Source organism: Scatophagus argus, chromosome 21 (genome assembly GCF_020382885.2).
Source record: "Scatophagus argus isolate fScaArg1 chromosome 21, fScaArg1.pri, whole genome shotgun sequence".
Taxonomy (NCBI): domain Eukaryota; kingdom Metazoa; phylum Chordata; class Actinopteri; family Scatophagidae; genus Scatophagus; species Scatophagus argus.
In genome coordinates this window covers 17,393,497-17,413,050 of record NC_058513.1, presented here as the reverse complement: position 1 = coordinate 17,413,050, position 19,554 = coordinate 17,393,497, and the positions used below count along the sequence as shown (strand labels likewise).

General features: G+C 44.9%; 1 protein-coding gene across 2 annotated transcripts in view; it reads right to left on the bottom strand.

Annotated features, from left to right (window-relative positions):
• The window catches only part of tbkbp1 (TBK1 binding protein 1), a 45,415-nt gene that overhangs the window by 10,560 nt on the left and 15,301 nt on the right, over nucleotides 1-19,554 (bottom strand). The window contains exons 1-8 of one of the 2 annotated variants that reach the window (XM_046377443.1): nucleotides 13,966-14,054; nucleotides 12,289-12,417; nucleotides 12,039-12,154; nucleotides 10,087-10,212; nucleotides 7,672-7,776; nucleotides 5,894-6,041; nucleotides 3,849-4,051; nucleotides 3,272-3,333 (exon numbers count right to left, since the gene is read on the bottom strand). In XM_046377443.1, coding sequence (XP_046233399.1) covers nucleotides 3,272-3,333; nucleotides 3,849-4,051; nucleotides 5,894-6,041; nucleotides 7,672-7,776; nucleotides 10,087-10,206 — 638 coding nt within the window. In that variant the 5' untranslated portion in view covers nucleotides 10,207-10,212; nucleotides 12,039-12,154; nucleotides 12,289-12,417; nucleotides 13,966-14,054. Of the gene's footprint in view, nucleotides 1-3,271; nucleotides 3,334-3,848; nucleotides 4,052-5,893; nucleotides 6,042-7,671; nucleotides 7,777-10,086; nucleotides 10,213-12,038; nucleotides 12,155-12,288; nucleotides 12,418-13,965; nucleotides 14,225-19,554 lie in introns of those variants that run through there. The other variant, XM_046377442.1, reaches the window with a different exon arrangement.

Genomic DNA, 19,554 nt, shown 5'->3' with positions numbered 1-19,554 from the left:
CCTAGTGCTAAAACTACAATGATTCACGGTCATCTGTGGCAAAAATGTGCTGTACATACTGATGTGCGGCTCCTCAGTAGAAGCCTCCCGCAAGCACACACACACACACACACACACACACACACACACTGAGTGCATCAGAAGGAAAATCACAATCATTAGCTTACTTACTGGCATGGTGGGTGGAGCAGGCAGTGGAACACTGATTATCGCCAAAGCGCCCATTGAAAGTAAATCCTGTCCTGACTGCACTCAGGTGACCTGCTGGCTCTGCTCTGTCTTCTCTTTGTCTGAATAATTTTCTACAGTTCAACATTCATGCACGTCTTCCTTTTCACACGTGCTAAACCTCGTTTTTCCATTTAGCTCATGCGTTTTGACGATCTGTCGGAGGGACTGGGGTCAGAATGCAACACCCTTCTCACTCATGGCACCCTGTAGTGCAGCACACGTGTGAACACTCGGGGCTTCGCAAACCATCACCTGTTTTTCTGCAAAACCAGTTTGTATTTGTACGTCTGAAAAGGCTTTGCACGTTTGCTTCACTTGTTTCCTCTCTCTTTGTTTGTGTGTGTGTGTAACTGCACACGCACACAGAGGTACAGTGCACAGTACAGTGTGTAGGTGGGTTGTGATAATGCAGATGAGGCACTGACGAAAGATTCGTGCCACTGAATCGATCGGGCACAAGCGTATGCTGCACGCCGTGAGCGTGGGAGACGAAGCGAAGCGAACGTGGGCTGAAATCTGACCTCTGGTCCAATCAGACGACAGCGAGCCACCGCTGCAGCTGCCTGCGAGAGCTTTTTGTCGGCTGTTAGACGCTCTTCTTCGAGGCCTCCTGGAGCTCAGTCCGCTCACATTAATGATGTGGCGTGGTGGTCAGCGTGATGTGTCTCATGAATATTCTCCTAAACTTGTGACTGTGTGGTTGTGTTTTCTGGCAAGCAGTAACACATTTGTGGTTCTTAAAAGAAATGAACAAACTGACTTGAAGTCCTGGCTGCGTATCTCCGGCCTCATGGAGGGACAAAGTGTTAAATGGTGGGGGCTTTTCACACCCGTCTTCTACAACGCGCATTTCATCTGAAGCCAGAGAGGTGTCAAACAGTTCTCACGCCGAGCCGCAGTGCACCAGGCATTCAGTGTTGAGTTTCCCTATCTGCTAACTTTAAGCGATTATTTAGGTGGGCTTAATCATCAATTAAAACGCTGAAAAATGGATTTCTAAAAGCAACACTTAAAAAATGTTAAAAAGCCAAGCTCAATTTCGTTTCGTAAAGTTACTTCATTTTCAAATTTCCAACAAGAAATGGGAATTCCACTTCAACTTAAAATCATCGTGTTGTGATTTATTGGAAACGGGTCTCGCTTTGTGAAAGCTGAAGAGCTATTAGTCAGTCACTGTGTGTACACGAGTGAGGAGGGGAGGGGGTGTACTGCCAGGTGGCTGACTTACAGCAGCGTGGCTTGTGGCTGGTGAGGTTTTTTTCTGTAAGTATCATTAGTGAGGCAAACGAAATTCCACAAATGTAGTCACAAAAGATGTGACGGGTTTGTAGAATCGGCGGCAAACTGCTGTTTCTTACAAAACAAAAAAAGGTGAAAAAGAGAAGAAAGTGAGATGTGATGAAGAGGTAAAACATGACAGAAACAAGAACGTTTTATGACTCATGGGAGATAATTTCGGTTCAATTTAATTCTATTGCTGGTGTCAACAGTTTCAGTGTAGTGAAAAAGTTTGAAGAGTATCACAGTTAAACTTGCTTAGTGACAAAAGCCTGAATTTTGACAATCCAATGTGCAGAATAAATGCTGGCACTTTTACTCTCTGCAGACCACAGATGAGCTTAAACTTTAACATTCAACGTTAAATTTCAGTTTTCAGTTTTATATTGTGACGGCACTGTGCTTGGAGTCGGGCTCGGTTTAGGTTAGGGTTAGGAAAAGCTCGAGTTCTGGCTCATAATGGCCAATCACCACAGAGACGGCAGAAAATGCGTCAGCGGCTGCTAAGATTAGTGAACATAAGTCTGTCAGTTGGCAGCCGCCCCGCCTTTGTGTTTTCTGGATGAGAAAGTCAGCTCATGTACGTGTAATCTGAACGAAATATGATCATATATTGAAGAAATGTTGATATGAAATGTGTAAATTTAACTTATCCCCACACACAACACTCACACTGGTGACTGGGCTGATCCTAAATAACACAAATTTTCCCCTTCAGACTCATCATGCTGACATCATAAAGTGTTTATTAGGGCAAAGGTGGTGTGGTAATAGACAGCACAGCACATGCAAAGTCTTCCATATCAATCTGTGCTGGTTACACTAAATGAGCCCAATTACAAGAAAAAGCACCAGGAAACGGGGTATGGGCATCGTAGGTTTTTCAGTGGGAGTAAATGATATTGTTGAGTAAAACCAAAAGGTGACCAAGGTCTGGAAAAAACAGTAGGCTTTCACCACACACTCAGTTAAAAACTCTCTTTGCTGCACATCATTTACTTTCAGTTTGCTCCTCACCGAAACGCTTGTGGGGTTTCATTGTGTGGGAGTCATCTGCCCAACCTGCTGTGGTTTTACCTTTTTTTTTTTTTTTTTTTTTTTTAAAACTTGTAACACCTTGTAAACAGCTTGTGGGCAATTTGGCACGACTTATTTCCTCTCAGTGCAAGTTAAACACCTTTTCTGTCTTTGGCTGTAAGTGAGATGAGAAGAGAGATGAGAGGAAACGCAGCAGCTTGAGTCACTCATGGTGGCGTAGTTTCAGCTATGGAGGAATAAAAGAATGCATAGACAGAGAGATGAGACTGGATTCGATGTCGGACAAAGATGTCCAACACACGCACAGACATGAGGAAAATGACAGGGAGGAATCCTCCTGCACTGTGCTTAGACTGCCCCCTACTGGTCAGAGTGAATCTGCTTGAGCCACAGTGTTCCAGTCCAGTGCACGTACAGTAGGGTTAGTAGTAGAGGCAGCTTTTGTGCACAGATAGTACGACTCCTTTATTAATGGTGTGTGAGAACCCAGTTAGCCAGAGATGGAGAGCTCATCTGGCCTCTAATGAGGCCTCTGGAGGTCGGCCTGAGCACATCACAGCAGGAGGAAAAAACAGACACTCTTTCTCCTCTCCCTCCCTTGAAGTGGATGATAATCCTCGACCAACATCTCCCCTTCCTGAATTTCAACTCGTGATTTCCTCCCATCGTTGCTTGTTTTATTTCCTCCCCTCCCTCGCCCCAGAGATCGGTTTAGGTCACTTACTGCTCATCTCCCACCTTCTTTATCCACTCCACATCACACTGCTTGCACGGAGAAGTCATTTCCTGCCGAAGTAGAGCGTGAAATTAGATTAGCATGCAGGTGCTGGTGGAATATTGGGCAAAATCTGACAGAAAGAGCCAATCAAGACATGATTGAGGGTAGCATCAACAGACAAAAAAATGCTCCTAGTCACTGATCATAATTATTCAAGCACTGCGTGTGAGTTTATGTGTGCAGCTGAGGATCTTTATGGCTTTATGTGTAGAGGTGAAGTCGTTCAAGAGGCCCCATATCGTTAGCAATATTATTTGAAGAAACAGAGGAGTTAATATACTTGGAAAGTTTACATTTTGTTCTTGTTGTGGTTATATTAACATCTTATATTTTGCTCGTATCTTCTGTACAAAAGCTGAAGCCTAAAGATGTTGTGGTTTCACACCTGCAACTGATTTGACGTTTACATGTCTCTTAATGCCACAAATCAGTTGGGACAATCCAGGGATTGCATAACAACAAAGTGCTGTGATCAACTCTGTCTTCCCCCTGTGGAACTCCAAGCGGACTAAAACAAACTGACCCTGTCCCTCTGGCTGTTCTGCAGCTTCCTCATCTCGTCCTTCAGCCTCTCACACTCCCCCTTGAGCTCCTCTTCCCGCTGACATGCCCCCTGGGCCTCGTGCCGGGCCCCCTCCAGCTCCGCCTCCAGCTGCTGCAGCTTCAGGTCGGACAGGGCGTCCAGGCTGCGGGAGCTCTGAAGGGTCAAGGCTGGGCAGTCCAGCACTGGGAGGGGACAAAGAGAGAAGAGAAGAGAAGAGAAAATGTAGACGCGATACCCACGAGAGAAAACAGTGCGTTTTCATGTCTTTTCCCCTGGCTAATGCACCTCCGTCCACGGTTGTTGGACAATAGATGAGTATGTAAGAGCCAAAGAGCTGACTTCTTCCAAGGGCAGCATCTTTCTGCTTGTACCTGGGTGATGTGATCTGTGTGGGCACGTTGGTGATTCAGCTCTGCTCAGTCCTTGAGCCAGAAGACACTCTGACGGCGCAGCACTATCATCTTTTACATCCCAGCTCACACATGCAGTACACACTACAAGTACTACAACATATTTTCTTCAACCCCATTCTCTCACACACACACACACACACATTCATCAGCAGTATGACCCATCAAAGAATAAAACAAGCTCATGTGCCATTTTTTTCTCCATTAAATATGGGAGTCTGATGCAAAATTATACCTCCTCTTCATCAGGGTATACCACCTGTACGCAGGCATCTGTTGAGGTGGCGGTGACACATTCCTGCCATGTTTCCATCAGCCGCCCACGTCGCTGAAGAGGGCAGAGTTTAGCATCTACTGACTCTTAGCACAAACTCCTCTTACAGCAGGTTGGCTTCAGTTCTGCCAGCTCAAATGACGCCATCAGCATTTTTAAAAATGTTTTTTCTCTTAATAATCCAAAATCTTATGTGACTGAAGATTTGATTCACATGCTTTTTCTGTCAGTGGAAGTGGAGTGGAGTGACCCGCCTTGTGTGAAGCTTCATCTCTTTTCTGATACACGATTAATTTGCATTGTTACAAGTCGAGTTATCTGACAGGTTTTCTAGCATTTGGTTACGGAGACTAATCACAATAGAAATCACTCAGAGGTGCAGATGGCAGCAACAGGCTGAATAATACCGAGAAATCCTCAAATCTGCAGTACCAGGCACTTTACTCCAAATGTTTTGAAGCCAGAATGATTGAATTTCCATCAGCGGCGCCCTCACAGATCAGAAGTCTGTTTTTCCGCGGCTGCGACTGCCGAGTTGGAACAAAACGTCCGAGCTGCTTCCCTCCAACAGGCCGAGGATCAGCCTGACCTCAGTTAAAATGCTGTCAGGACAGACTGTTGGATTCAATTAAAGACTGAGAAATAGAGAAAAGATGAGCAGTGATTAACCAAACGACTGAAATCTAAATAAACTCTAGTATGACAATATAAACTATACTATTCCAGCTGATGATCTTATCAGAAAAATCAGCAAACTTTCCTGAAATTCTCTTTGAAGCTAAAGTATGGTAAAGTTACTTTGTTGGACAAAGCCAAAATAAAACGCAATAAAAACCATTTAAGAATCCATCTCAATCATCACTTTAAGACACTCAACTGGAAGCTACTTTGATTCTGTTCACCAAAGTTTTTATGAACGTCCTGATTTATTTTAGGTTCAAATATTTGTGAAAGGACCAAAAAAATAGTTTTGAGCAGATTGTAGTAATTTGGGCCTCGTTTCATAGCAGTCAGGCAGTTTACACTCACTGATCTCCTCTGATTACAGCTGATGCGATCAGCAGGCTCGGCTGGAAATGTAAACGCTAATAGATGATATTTAAAGATAATTAAAGGCGTCTTTTATAATACTGATTACATTGAACTGTTAGCATAGCAAGTCACGCATAGCAAGAAGCTGCAGCTCAGGTGAGGAGCCTCATTCGTTCATTTGTGATTTAACCAAATAAAAGTCCTAATGCAGACAGGAGTGCAAGGTGCTAACAAAAATCAGTCATCAGTATGTTTCAACACAACATGCAGTTTCTATACATCCTGAGTGAGAGCTGACAGTTACTCACTGTGTGCGTCCGGGCCGGCGTGCAGCTGCAGATACTGCATGTCTTTGCTGTGCAGCTGCATGTTGAGCTTCTGCAGGTTGTTGTCCCTCTGCCTCAGAGCTGACTCCAGGCCCAGGATCCGCTCGACATGCTTCTCCACCAGGCTGGTCTGTGATCACGCACACGTTCAAACAGGTTATATACAGCACATCCTCTGGCACGTGCTTTAAATCATTGCTTGCAGATGTGTTTGAGGCCACTGAATATCAGGGGGGTGAGTCGACATTCATTTCCAGGAAGTGACAGTAAAAAGCCGATATCTGTAGCCATCTCATTTTCACTTTTTTGAGCTTTTCTCGTCATCGTGCAAAATAGAATGAACGTTGGGTCGATTAGTGAGCGTGGAGTGTCCTGCTGGAGGGCTAAAGCTCAATGAGTCCCTGCAGGAAGCTGGAGCCACAGTTTCAGGTGATATTGACACTCTGTCTGTCATTGGCAGGTGGCAGTTCCAACGTCTTTGGCGCACCTCGTCCCTTAATCGCTTTGAGCGCATAAAACTGCTGATGCTGCTCGGCAAGAGCTGCTCAATGGACTTCACTCTCATACGAGATGGTTTATTATCACAGAGGGGAGCTGGGAAAGACCAGCCAGCCAATCTGTTCAGTTGGAAGCCTCTACCTGCTCTGCACCGACTCTGATTTGTCACAAAAATGTGTTCAAAAAGTTGCAGTTAACAAAAGCAGTCAGAGGATAAAGATAAAAAACTGATTCTAGTATGTTTTAAATGATAGGGATGGTAGGAGTGCGATTATCATAACCTGCTGAATTAAAACCTTATGTTCCGTTATAGACAAAATATCAAGAGTATGTGTGTGTGTGTGTCAAGGGAGAAGATTCACTGAATGACTCTGAGAGGACTCTTCTCTCTGAAGGACTGTTGACTCACTTTAAAAAGTAATGAAAAAGCTTCTCTCAGAAGGAAATTACTTTGAAATGAGCGACGTAGTCTAAAGTGCGCAGTCAAAGTAATCCAGAGCATTTCGTCTTTCTTCTTCTTCTTCTTCTTCTTCTTTTTGTCTGTGCTGTGAGAGTGCCAACTACACAGCCAGTGTCAGGACAGATTCAGGACAGAAATATAAGACACTGCAAGATGCGAAGAATCTGACAAGACTTTTATGCTGTTTCCAGTCACATCCTCAGACATGGATTGTATGTAAAGAGGGGTGAGACTAGACGGTCGGCCCTTTAATGGGGGAGTCTGACGGACGTTTTTTTTATGGCCAAAATCGAAGCACTTTTAGGCTGTGGGTGAAGCTTCTAAAACACTGGATCCTACATTTCAGTTTTAAAACCAACTTGAAAACGTGTGAAACTATCCTGTAGTTACTGCCCTAAAACGTCTGCCTCAGGCGAAGTAAACTGAAAGCCGAGCACATGCATGGTTTTGGTGTCTTTTGAAAGGACTCTGAAGTTTATTCCCCAGCGGTCTGCATGTGTTATTGGGTTTTAAATTTTATGCAAGTTTTAATTCTTTGATTTTTATTCAAACACATGCCTGCAGATTGCCTACACGAGGGTCACGTTAGCTGGAGAGCAGCATGCAGCCTGTCCATATACTTTTGGCCATATTTGGTGACTTAAATGTAATAACTTTATTACGGTCACAGCCTGTTCTTGATGTCGGCCTTACATTTGCTCACCATCAGCAGAGTGTGAAACTGCCAGGATTCATTAATGAGCCATATGGCTCCTGTGTAAATCTACTGTGAAATAAGGGACGCACAGCGCAGTGAACTGACCATCTTGTCCAGGTCCCTCTGGAGGTTGCTCTTCTCCATGTGAATCTTCTCGTAGGCCTGGATCACATCCTCCAGCTGCTCCTCTCGCTCCTTTCTCTTCTGGAGCTGAAGCGAGACACAGAGAAAGAGAAGCTGAGGCTGAGGAAGAAAGATTTGACATACATTTACTTTTTTCCTTCCTTTTCTGTCAGTTTTCAAACTTCCTCACAAAGAGGGAGAGGGGGAAAAAAACACCAAAAACTTCCACTGTGAGAGTCATCAAATGTGTCTCTTAAGAAACTGTTATGTAACCAAGCACATTTAGGACACCAAAAATCCTAAAAACACCTCGGCAGGCACACAGTCTCCCTCATCTCGACAAATAAATAAATCATGTTTTTGACGTTCTTCAACGCTATTTCACAAAAAGAAAAGAATGTCTTGATGTCTTGCTGTTCTGTTCCCCTCACGCTGTGGCATAATAAGAGGGGTTATTATCATCATAATCACATCCCTTCGGACAGATCTCAGGGCGGTCATGGGCACCAAACTGAGTGAAATCAAAAGAATCTGAAGGCAGACGAAGATACAGAGGAGATTTTCTTTCTTTTATTTGCTGAAGAACTCGTTCAGAGATAATGCGAGTGGGAGCAGCAGCAAGCGAGTGAGACACGCAGAAAGCCGGCGAGGACAAAGAGGTGCATCGCTGCTGAAGCCTGTTCGGTGTGTCTATGGTAACATATGCTCGCAGAAAGCCGGCACCAAGGTGAGGACGGCTTGTCGACGGCATCGTGACTGAGGTTGTTTTCTGTAAAGAGAAACGACACTTCCAAAGGCACCTGAATTCAAAAAAGGTTCTCCTTAAATTTGCACCTCGTCCTGGATCGTGTGCGTGGGATCGATGTGTTGTTTTATTGGGCCTCTGAGGCACTGACGCTGGCTCAGTATTCATTTAAGTATCTTTTACAAACAGCAGTACAGAACACCTCATGTGATGGCAGTGTGAAACACAAGGATCCCATCTGCTCTGACGGGGAGGATCACTTTTTGTTAACACAAAATGCAAATTAACACTCGCTAGTGTTACATGAATATGCATGACGGTAAACAGTAGGTGGCGCTAACTGCCATGAAAATTGCAGAAGAAGAGATCAGGGAAGAGCGGATTCTGGTAGGTTTTCTACCCGTCACTTTTGGATCAAAATGTTTTTAGTTCTCAGATTACCGTTTGTGTTAGCAGTCAGAAAGATTTCCAAAACAATAAAACCAAAACCCACATTGCAGTAAATCAGAATTCTCCTCTTATGTCCAAATTTGCAGAGATGTCTCAGTTCTTCTTGACTGCATCAGGGCAGCATTCGCAGTCGTTTTTCCTTGTGTTGCCATGTTGTGCCTCTGACTGACTTGAAATATTCCCAAATGAAACGTGGACACAACATGGTCAGCTGGCGGCCTTGGTTGTCATGCGAGCAGAAGGTTTACGGTCACGCTGAATGGATGACTTTTTTTTTTGTTTTGCTTCGTGCTTTGTGACCTTTAAATGACAGGAAATATGTCACCTTGTCTCTGCTCCTCCTCGATAACTGCAAGTCACTGTTTTCCCAAAAGGAAGAGGATAAGGATGCGTGTGTGTGTGTGTGTGTGTGTGTGGGGCTGGTCCTGTCCCAACAGAGCATGCTCAGTGAGCCGTGGCACATTTCATCACTGTGAATGCCCGGTGTCAGAGCCGTGTGACCTTGTGTGTCCTGCGCTAATCGTTTCTGCTGCTCCCACACACCATTTCTTTCCTCTTTCTTCCTGTGTCGTTCACTTCTCGTTGCTGTATCCCCACGCTCTCCTTCGCACCACAGAGAACCGGCAGAGTTACGAGCGCATTATGAACGCTGTCACTCTCCTGTCCCACACTTTATTCAGCAGGGAGTTACATTCAAGTGTATTAAAGAAACTCAGGAACTCTGATTCTTAGTCCCGCTGCGTTTGAAATCCTCCCTAAGTGTAAATGTTGTGTATGCTATCCCAGCATACACTGCAGGACGTTTTGGAAAACCAGACTTATGTTTTTTCACTTTCTTTTGACGTCCACATTCAACAAAATCCTGGCCAGGTTTTGTCCCAGTTATCCCGCATCTCAGAAACAGATCACCGGCGTGAAAATCCCATCTCACAGAGCTGCTTGGACGGTTTCTTAAAAACACACAAACTCACTAATTTTGCTTGGACAGCAGCTTTAGAGCTTAATTAGTTCTGGATGCCTTTCAGTCCACCAGGATTGGCCTCAATTCACTTTTAATTCAATTAATTCACATGCAGGGAGGATTTCAGTAGAATTCAAGCACTGAAAGAAAACGTTTGGTGTGATACGACTTTCATTCTGTCCGGTGTGCTCTGTCCTCTCCGTCTGTCCCCACCCCCTCTTGTCCTCACGTCTCCTCTTACCTCGTGGGTCAGGATGTTGACTCTCTGCTGCAGGTTGTCATTTTCTGAGTGCAGCAGCGCCGTCTCTTTGCTCTCAAAGGAGCAGTAGGAGTTTGTGTTCTCGCCAAACTCGCTGATCATTGGGAACTGCGGGAACACAAGAACAAAATAACATGAGAGACACGTAGAAGACGTGGACGTGCAGCAACCATGATTTGCTTCACAGTGATTGTGACCCTTATGTTTATTTCTAATTTTTGTTTGTTTGTGTTTTTTTTCCTCCTGCTGCATCCCGCAGTTTTCACACTGAGATCATTAAAGATTCATCCTGCATCAACTGCAGCTTCTGTTTGGCCCAGATATCACTCAGAGGATCAGGGTGTTTTAACTAAAATCATGTTTTATTTTTTTCCCTCATGAACTAGATTTCATTTTTCAGTTCGCCTAAAAAAAAACAAAAATCTGAATTGGCATAGCAAATAAGTTTAGTCATAGCCTACTTTCTAAACGCACAATCTGAGGGGGTCTGACGCTCAGCTGCTGTTTGTCAGTTTGTACAGCCATCTTTGTTTGTCCATATACACACTGAGCAAATGGAGGCCCTGTAATGTTTAACAGTTGGTATCACAAACGTGGATGAGTGCATCCTCATCGTCTCCTTTCCCTGAAGGATGAGGCAGGAAATATTCAGTATTTTTGTTACTGCTAATAGATCCCTTTAAAAAGAGCAAAACAAAGTGTTAGTCTGTCCCGTCTGTGGCTCTCAGGCACTCACTACTTATTAACCTTTAAAAACGCTTAACAAACAAAGCTTCATGTTTTAGAAAAGGTTCAGTAAATCCTAAAAACAGCTGGACCCTGAAGTCCTCAGGAAGCGTTAGTCAAACAGGAGCACATTGTGCTTTTGTTGAGGAATATTTTCAGTCATGGGTTCACCTGGAGTGCTTGTATTTTTAGCAGCAGGGCTGTGTGTGTGTGTGTGTGTGTGTGTGTGTGTGTTCATGGTTATGGAGGAACATGTCATCCAATGCAGCGGTGTGACTCACTGATGTGTTTTAAATAGTTATTGGACAACAGTGGAGCTCTGTGGCACAGAGGAAGACGAAACATCAGGCTGATACACACAACACTGGAGTCGGTTCGTTGGTGGTTTTGGTCTTTTTGCTCTGGCATTTGTTAATTATTTTCCTCTAAGAACATGAGGTAACATACCGGCACTTCATTGCCTACAGCTCATACGTCATGAAGGGAAACATGTTGCAGAAATGGTTGCACTGTATGTGGCTTCGATTACGCGGATACTCTGTAGAGTATGCATTAGGGCTGCACTGCATGTTCAGCTGTTTTCAGTTCAAAGTAAGCAGTTTGTCTGCTTTATGGTGCTGAAACTGCTGTTTGATAGATGATAGAAACACACAACACACAGAAGTTATATAACCGCATGTGCTTTAACCTAAATGAATGCATTTACACTCAGAGTGCCTTCCATAAGCACTGAGGGCTTTTCATTCCACTTGTGAAGTCATTGCCGTCTATTTGAGGAGCAAACAACCTTTTTCCATTAACCAGAACACCTCCCTCTGCTCAGATTAACAGTAAATGTTCGCAACGTGGGCAAAACCCCCCCGAGGGGTTCCAACAGTTCTCACGCCGCCGAGCTCGAGGAAACTGGAGAACAACCACACATCAACCCATGTTCAACGCAGCAGGAAGCATCCCATCTGCATCGTCACAGCAGCTGTACTCGGGCATCTTGTACTCAGAAAAATCCTGCAGCAAAACTCGCAACCCGTCCACAAAAAGCATAAAATAAATAATAATTCTGCGGACTTGGACACGTCAGGAGTCAATATTGTGATGTTCGATTGATTACGCAGATCTAAAAGAAGAAAAGGCACACGTTGTGTTTACAGAGGCGCAGCTGTGACAACTCCCATGCTGAACATCTGCACCTGCTCTCCCAAAATCCACACCTGTCTCTCAGGGAATGGGCCCAGAACAAATCGCTGCTTTGAGTAAGTCAACAGCGCTGTGACAGCCTGCAGCCTTCAGTAACAGCTGCTCACTACAAGGATGTAGGATTTCTTATCTGTCAGGAGAAAACAATCAAACTGCTGATTTAATTTTAATATTTAAGACAATCAGGCAAAAAAACAACCCTTTAACTCCAACTTACAAGTCAAAACGTATTGAAGACATTGCCTTAAAAGGGCGGGTACTCACTGCTACTTCTGTTTTTTGTCCACATGAGTACCCGTACCTCTTACTGGGTACCGCCCCCTCCTGGTGAGTGTAGGTCCACACCCCTGAACAGCCATGCAACTTATTTTGCGATTTGGATTTGCAGAGAATCTGAGCGTGCAAACACAGAGAACACGTTGCTGAACACGTCCTTGTTAAAGTGGATTGAAACGTGACTTTTTGCAGCACCAACGGCCGCCTTCGCCGTCAGCCACCAGTTATGGCAGCAACACCTGACCTGGCTGGACAAACAACAACTAAGCCTCAGGAAAAAGATCAATCACACAAAAGATCACATTTGAAGCGGGAACACTAAGACAACGAGCATGTCATGAACTGCTCTGATACAAGTCTCCAACTCCAGAATCAAAGCCTCCTGGAGCAGCACTTTGCAGGACTTCACAGCACATTCGGTTTCCTGATGAACAGCATCCCTATGAGGCCATAATGCTGCAACAGCTTGCATCTTTTTGGAATTGTCTTACTCTGCGTTTCAAGAACAGCAGCCTCTTTGATAAGTTCTCTGTGATTTGGAGCATCTCGTCCTCTCTGCTCTCGTGAAACAAAACGAGTGCTTTGATATCTCTGCAGCATTGTGAAAGACCTCGTGCACTTGAAGCAAAACGAGCTGAGGGGAAAGCAGGTATACATTACAGCTTCATTACCGTATGATTCCTGAAATAAGTAAACCACAGACTAATGATAATAAGGATTTCCAGGAGTGGATTTTTTCCCTTTTAATCCTTCTTTGTTCTTAATTTCAGCAGTTTATCTCCCCCCTGCTCTTTGAGTCATTATCTCCTTTTGTTGCCTCATTTCTTCTCTCTTTTGTGTGTCTTGCACTTCATCCTTCTGCCCATTTAACTCCCTCTTTCCACTTATTTTTCCACTTTTCCTCACTTTTCTGTCCTCCCACACCATTCGCCCTGCTGTACTGCATATCGGCCTTTTGGCCCAGGAGGTGGATTTCAACTTCACCTCAGACTTTGTGCATTAAAGCTTAAGCTGATATGGATTTTAGATCCAGAATAACATTTTGAGCAATGAGAAAGACTTGCACAGCTCATTTTCTCTGGAATCAGGGTAGGCTTTACGGGCATAAACCTAAGATAAAATCCAAAACTACATGCGCGCATTTCAATTGATCTAAAAATGTGGATATATTTTTTAATTTGGATAAGGAAACAAACGCTAAACAAAAGTGGGAGGGAACAGGAGGGATTGCAGCCCTAATACTGGTCCCTTGACTCCAACAAGAGTCTGCAGACAACAACTCTGAAGCTGAGCCACACAGCAGCTAAGCCTCACGTGACCCGGGACGCTGACAGGTCTGCCAGCTCTGCCAACATCTAATCACAAAGCAGACAAAAACAAGGCAAAGGGGAACCTCGCCTCAGTGTGCAGACACCCTGTGCAGGTGACAAGTGAGTACCTGGTGTAAAAGGAGTCCGTGTACTTTATAGGACTATGTTTTCTCACTCTTACCTGAGCTCCTGTGGGCTATCAATTTGGTGCAAAACACTTCCGATAAATCAACAACCTAACCGGCCTTGTCCTTGTCAGTACTGGAGACCTTCTGTCTGATACCAAAAAGGACTGAAAAAACAATAATAATTCGTTTACTAAAGTCTTGCAGTATTTCACTTTGCGATCCTTCACCTTGATCTCATACATCTTGAGCTTCCTCTTGATACTGGTGTTCTCCCGCTCCAGACAGGCCAGCCTCGTCTTGATGTCCTGGTAGGCGGTGATGAGGGCAAAGTGGGAGGCTGAGTAGACGTCGTCGGGGGGCAGGGCGGAGGAGTTCCACGCCACGCTGCCGCAGCCATCCTCCTTCAGGCCCCCTGTGTCGCCGCCGCCTCCCAGCAGCCCCAGCTCCCCTCCGCCGAACAGAGACTGCATCACTCAGAGCCTCAACCTGAGGACAGACACACACGTTTTTTGGCTTATTAATTATTAAATGTCCAGGTTATTTCCATTCGATTAAATGTTCCCGCTGAAAAACAAAAAAACACCATTTCATATTTCTAGCGAAGGTGGACTATCAGTGCTGCAGCAGTGCTGAAACATCAAGCAGGCAGCTACTCGCAGCAAACAAACAAAAAAAAAAGAACAAAGCAGAATTCAGCTGAGAGCAGTCGGCTTGCTGGCACACACAAAGTAAAATATTCAAAAGCGAAGTGGGTTCAGAGACGCAGCAGGAGGACTGAGGGACGCTGTCAAAATTTAAAGATGACTCAGTGCTTTACTATCTCTCATCCCTTCAGGTGCAGGTACAATTATCCAGTCATCACACTCAGGATGTTTATGTGCACGTGTATGCTGGGTTTCACTTAATTCTGGGCAAAGAGGTGCAGGATCCTGGAAGAGCCGTTAGTCCAATGGAAGTCATATTTGCTTTTAAAAAATTCCCTAAAAGGAACCAACAGCACAAACAGAGGCTGAGAGGTCATGTTTAGCTGAGGTGAAGTCTAGTAGAACAGCATTTATCTGAAACTTTAAGCCTCAGTACAAGTGAGATTGGTACAAATTCAGCCCTCATATACCTGTCTGCCATAGAGATCAAAACTTGTAAACCTGTAAACGTGTTGATCCCTGCTGTAAAGTCTTTAGATGGACGTCCATGGAGGCTGACTCGCTTTTGGAGCCAGCCTCAGGTGGTCATTCGAGGAACTGCAGATTTTGGCACTTCTGCCTTGACTTCATTTTTCAGCCGCAGGGGTTGCTGCCTGGGAGAAACCTGATTATTCATCTCCCTGTCACATGATTCTGAAGTTTTGTTCAGACTGAAGGAAAAACAAACTTTACTTTGCTGGACGCGATGCCAGTTTGTCCCGTGTGGGACAAACTGGGAAGTGAAGAGATACAGTGAAAATGTTTCAGCTTAACACCAGGCTTCCTCAATGTAGTCTTGAATGTATTCTCAAGAGAAGAAGGGACTCGAGTCCTTGTTATGTCTGTACAGCTGATATTGTTGTTAAGGACAGATTTTAGTCTAACTCTGTGTTTACCAAATATTGTTATGCCACTGCATCCCTCCGTACAGATGTTTTTTTTCAGGGCACTTAGCTTTCAGTGCGCACTCAGATTTTGTGTCTCTTGAGGGCTGAGATGTTCAAAGTTTCTATGAACCCATTTATACTCCTTCCTTCGCTGTTTCTCACTGTTGTGTGCCTTGAAAACTTACAGTCCTGAGCAGGATGTGCATACTGAGATTTTAGAGATTTTATCGCTGAAAAGAGTTGAAGAAGTGAAAAGATATGCTGTAAGAGCGAACTAACAAGTAAATGTTGTTTTTGTATGTTGTGAAGCTTTAGTAAAACTGGCACAATGGAAAATGAAAGTCGATAAATCCTCCAGCTTCCTCAGCCCAAAGTTGCACAGAAAATGCCCTGAAAATCTGAGTTAAATCAGGTGGTTGTTTGCAGATGTGTTTTTGTGTGTGTGTGTATGTGTGTGTGTGTCTGACGAAAATCTAATTTAAAAGAAAACAGGTTAACCAGGTTCACAGAGGCGTAGGTTTGTCTTTGTCTCCTCAACATCCGGCAAACCTGTAATTTCTGCACTGAGCTTGCTCTCTGGCTTCCTGGACAAACTGCGGTTTTCCTCACTTTACTTGCTTTAACTTCTTAATCTAATTACCGCTAACGGAAGACGAGAGCAACGATGCAGTTTATCCTCTGCGTTACCAGAGTTTTACTTTCATTTCAGCACGGAGAACACATCAACATCGTCTTCTGCCGTGACTGAGTTTCAGGGCTGCACCTGCACGCAATATGGACGGTGATCACAAATCTGAAGATGTTTACATGCACAACACAACCAGGATGCTTGTAAACCTCGATCAAAACCAAGACAGTTGTGAGCATGAAGACATATTCATTTTCCTCCAGCTGCCAGACTCGTTTCTAGCGAGCCGCCCTGCAGGTGCATGAGTAACCAGCGCATGTTCGGCAGCAGATATGTTAATCAGACTCTGATTTACATATGAGTCTGGTTCGTGCTCTTGTTCCATTTCGCACTGCCTATAAAAACACGAGCTCTGACGGCCTACGCTCCTTGAGTGGCGTGATGAATGAGCTGGGTAGTTAGCTGACCGTATCACGCCGCAGCCGACCGGCCTTAGCCCGCCTCTCCTGCCTCAGAGACTCTGAGCAACGCCGTCAAAAGTGATAAATGGCACCTGTGCTTTCACCTCCCTTTTTCTCTGTGCTGCCACAAAGAGGACACTTGCACAAAAGTCATACTAGTTGAAGCAAGGAGAACCGAGTGCAGTTTGATTTACGGGAGTTACACAACAGCTAGTTGATTTGATGCATACTGGAATGGATGCCTTCCTGACACCCTGCTTTGCCTTGTGAGTCAGCGATTGCCTACTGAGCTATTTTCATCTGCTCCCTTCCTCCACGCTGCTATTTTCCTTGTGTTTTAAGAGATTGGGGGGGGGCATAAAGCCTCAGCCAATCTACGGCTCTTTTCCTCGCTGGTCGAACAGGATGATCCAGATGCACTCCCACATGCACAGGCGATCACACAAGCACACACTTGTGCACATGCTGTCAAAAACAAACACACAAAGGAAGAGGAAATTCACGTGTGGACAAAAAACGGCTGTTTGATCGAGCAGACGGGCTGTGTCGGTCACCTGCCAGCTGCACCAGCACCTGTGTTTACACCGGGAACATATTAAGGTCCTGCGATGTGTACTGAGCTGACAGCACGTCAGGTCTGGTGCACTTTTCTCAGGCAAACGGTGTCACTCCAACATCATATCTGGACTCGGTGTGAGCAAAATGGCTTCTGTTTACGTTATTGCATAAAGCAACAGAGACAGGAGCTACTGAAACGGCATCATAGTATGGAAATATATGATCAAGTGTGATTTAACACTTAAAGCAGAAAACAAATGTGTTAATATTTTCACATTTTGCTCTTTGGATTGAGGAAACCAAACCAGGGCTGACTGTGGAAAAACAAATCAAGACGGTTGTAATGAGTTTTATTTCATTTATGTCTCAGTTGAATTAAATGTGTTTTAGGGTGAGTTAAAAGGCTTGTATAGTTTTTCTGAGGGAAAGAGATCATAATATTTACATTCTTCATATTTTGTGAGTTAATTTTATTTCTTTATTAGACTTAACAGACAATAATTTCTCCATGTCTAGAACTGTGATTATGGGTCACTTTGGAAGGCAATAATAACAACAGTTTTCTCATTTAGATATGAGGGCTTCTTGGATGAGGCCCACGGGACTCAGGTGGGATGTTGGCTTTAAAAGCCTTCGTTCAGCTTGGACACGTTAACCAAAGGCTCCATAAGCACAGCTCAGTTAACCGTGTTCAGTTTGGGTCTCAAAATTACCTCCACAGAAACGAACGTAATTTGTTAGACACGTCACACAAGAAGACGTGCCACAGTGGGTTTCAGAATCAGAAACACTTTATTGATCTGTGGGGGAAATCGGGGAAATTTATGCTTCTGTTTGGAAGAAAAAATGTATATTAACAGTCTAAGCTCTCACCTTGTTGTGTGCAGTGACCACATTTCCATAAAAGTCCTCTGGAAACGGCACACACCATCCGCCTACATTCAGGCTCGAGGACATAATTATCCATATACCAAAAATCTGCCAAAAATGGCCGAGTGGATGTTATGATTCAGGAGCGTATGGAGCAGCTATTCACAGGCTGCATCCCTAACTGGAGCAAGATCACACTGGAAATGTATTTTCCGATTAATTTCCACGTAAAATATATACTGTCCACCAGCTGACATGCTCTGGTGGAGACAGTGACCGCTGACAGGCCGAATGTGTCCTCGGACTGGACAGAATAAAGGACAGGGACTCAGGGACGTCCTTTTCCTCTGTGCTCCTCGCATTGGCAGCACAGCAATGAGGCATTTATCACACAGCTCCCACTAAGCTTATCCTCTCCTGCTCTGCTAGCCGAAATATCCCTCATCGAGCTTCACCCCCTCCGCCCCCGCCCCCACCCCCACCACCTCCACCTCCTTCCCAATCACACACCATCCACTCTATCTCCTGGATCTCCGGGCTCATTTGCCGAGGCTCTCGGGGCTTCACTGTACTGTAGGAGTGAAAGCGTTTGCTTCGCTGCCAACCAGCTCCCTGCTTCATTACTGCGATTACCGCAAGAAGTCATACATTACCTGGAGCCCACATGGCATATGTTATCCCGTTGAGACTACTTCTCCCATTCTTTTCCTCCTCCCTTGCTGCCCTTTCTTTCCTTTTCTCTCGAGGGAGTAAAGCTGCTCTCCACCTCCTTGACGTACCGGAGCGAAAGGTCGAAGCTGTGCTGTCGTCCTCAGAGGACCTGGAGAGTCTGGAGCCACGAACTGAACGGGTGACGCTCAGTGGGTCTCATTTTTTAAACAAGCTGCTCGAGTCATTTTCATAAAAGTCACAAGAACAGTTTGGACCTGATGACATTTTCCTCCAACACGGCTCCAGTTTGAATAGAACGCTGTCACATTAATGTCAAGGCTTCAGCGAAACAAGGTTAAATAAAGGGAGCAATCAAACCTACTTATTTTAACACCTGAAAACACAACAATAATCAAAGCAGTTTAAATTACAAAGAGCTGGGTTTCCCCTCATCACACGCTGCTCATGAACATCTCCCAGCAGGGCTGCCAGGCATCGCGTCTTCATGTGTTTAGGAGGACTGGATTTCCAGGAAGGGGTTGGGGTCTTGGGCGGCACGGTGGTGCAGTGGTTAGCACTGTCGCCTCGTAGCAAGAGGGTTCCTGATTCGAATCCCGGTCTGGGCCCTTCTTTGTGGAGTTTGCATGTTCTCCCTGTGCCTGTGTGGGTTTTCTCCGGGTACTCCGGCTTCCTCCCACAATACCAAAAACATGCACATTAGGTTAATTGGCTACTCTACATTGCCCCTAGGTGTGAGTGTGAGAGTGTGTGGATGTTTGTCTTTGTGTGTTGGCCCTGCGATTGACTGGCGACCAGTCCAGGGTGAACCCCGCCTCTCGCCCGTAGTCAGCTGGGATAGGCTCCAGCCCCCTGCGACCCTGACGGATAAGCGGTATAGAAAATGGATGGATGGGTTGGGATCTTGTTCTGCTGGATACTTTGATGCTCCTGCTGGACTCAGGAAAACATCATTTGTACTAGTCTACAAAATCCAGGAAGACATCAATCATACTAATCTCCAGATACTACACAATAAAGCTGATTCTTCTATTCTTCTGATTCTTACTTCCCCACCTTC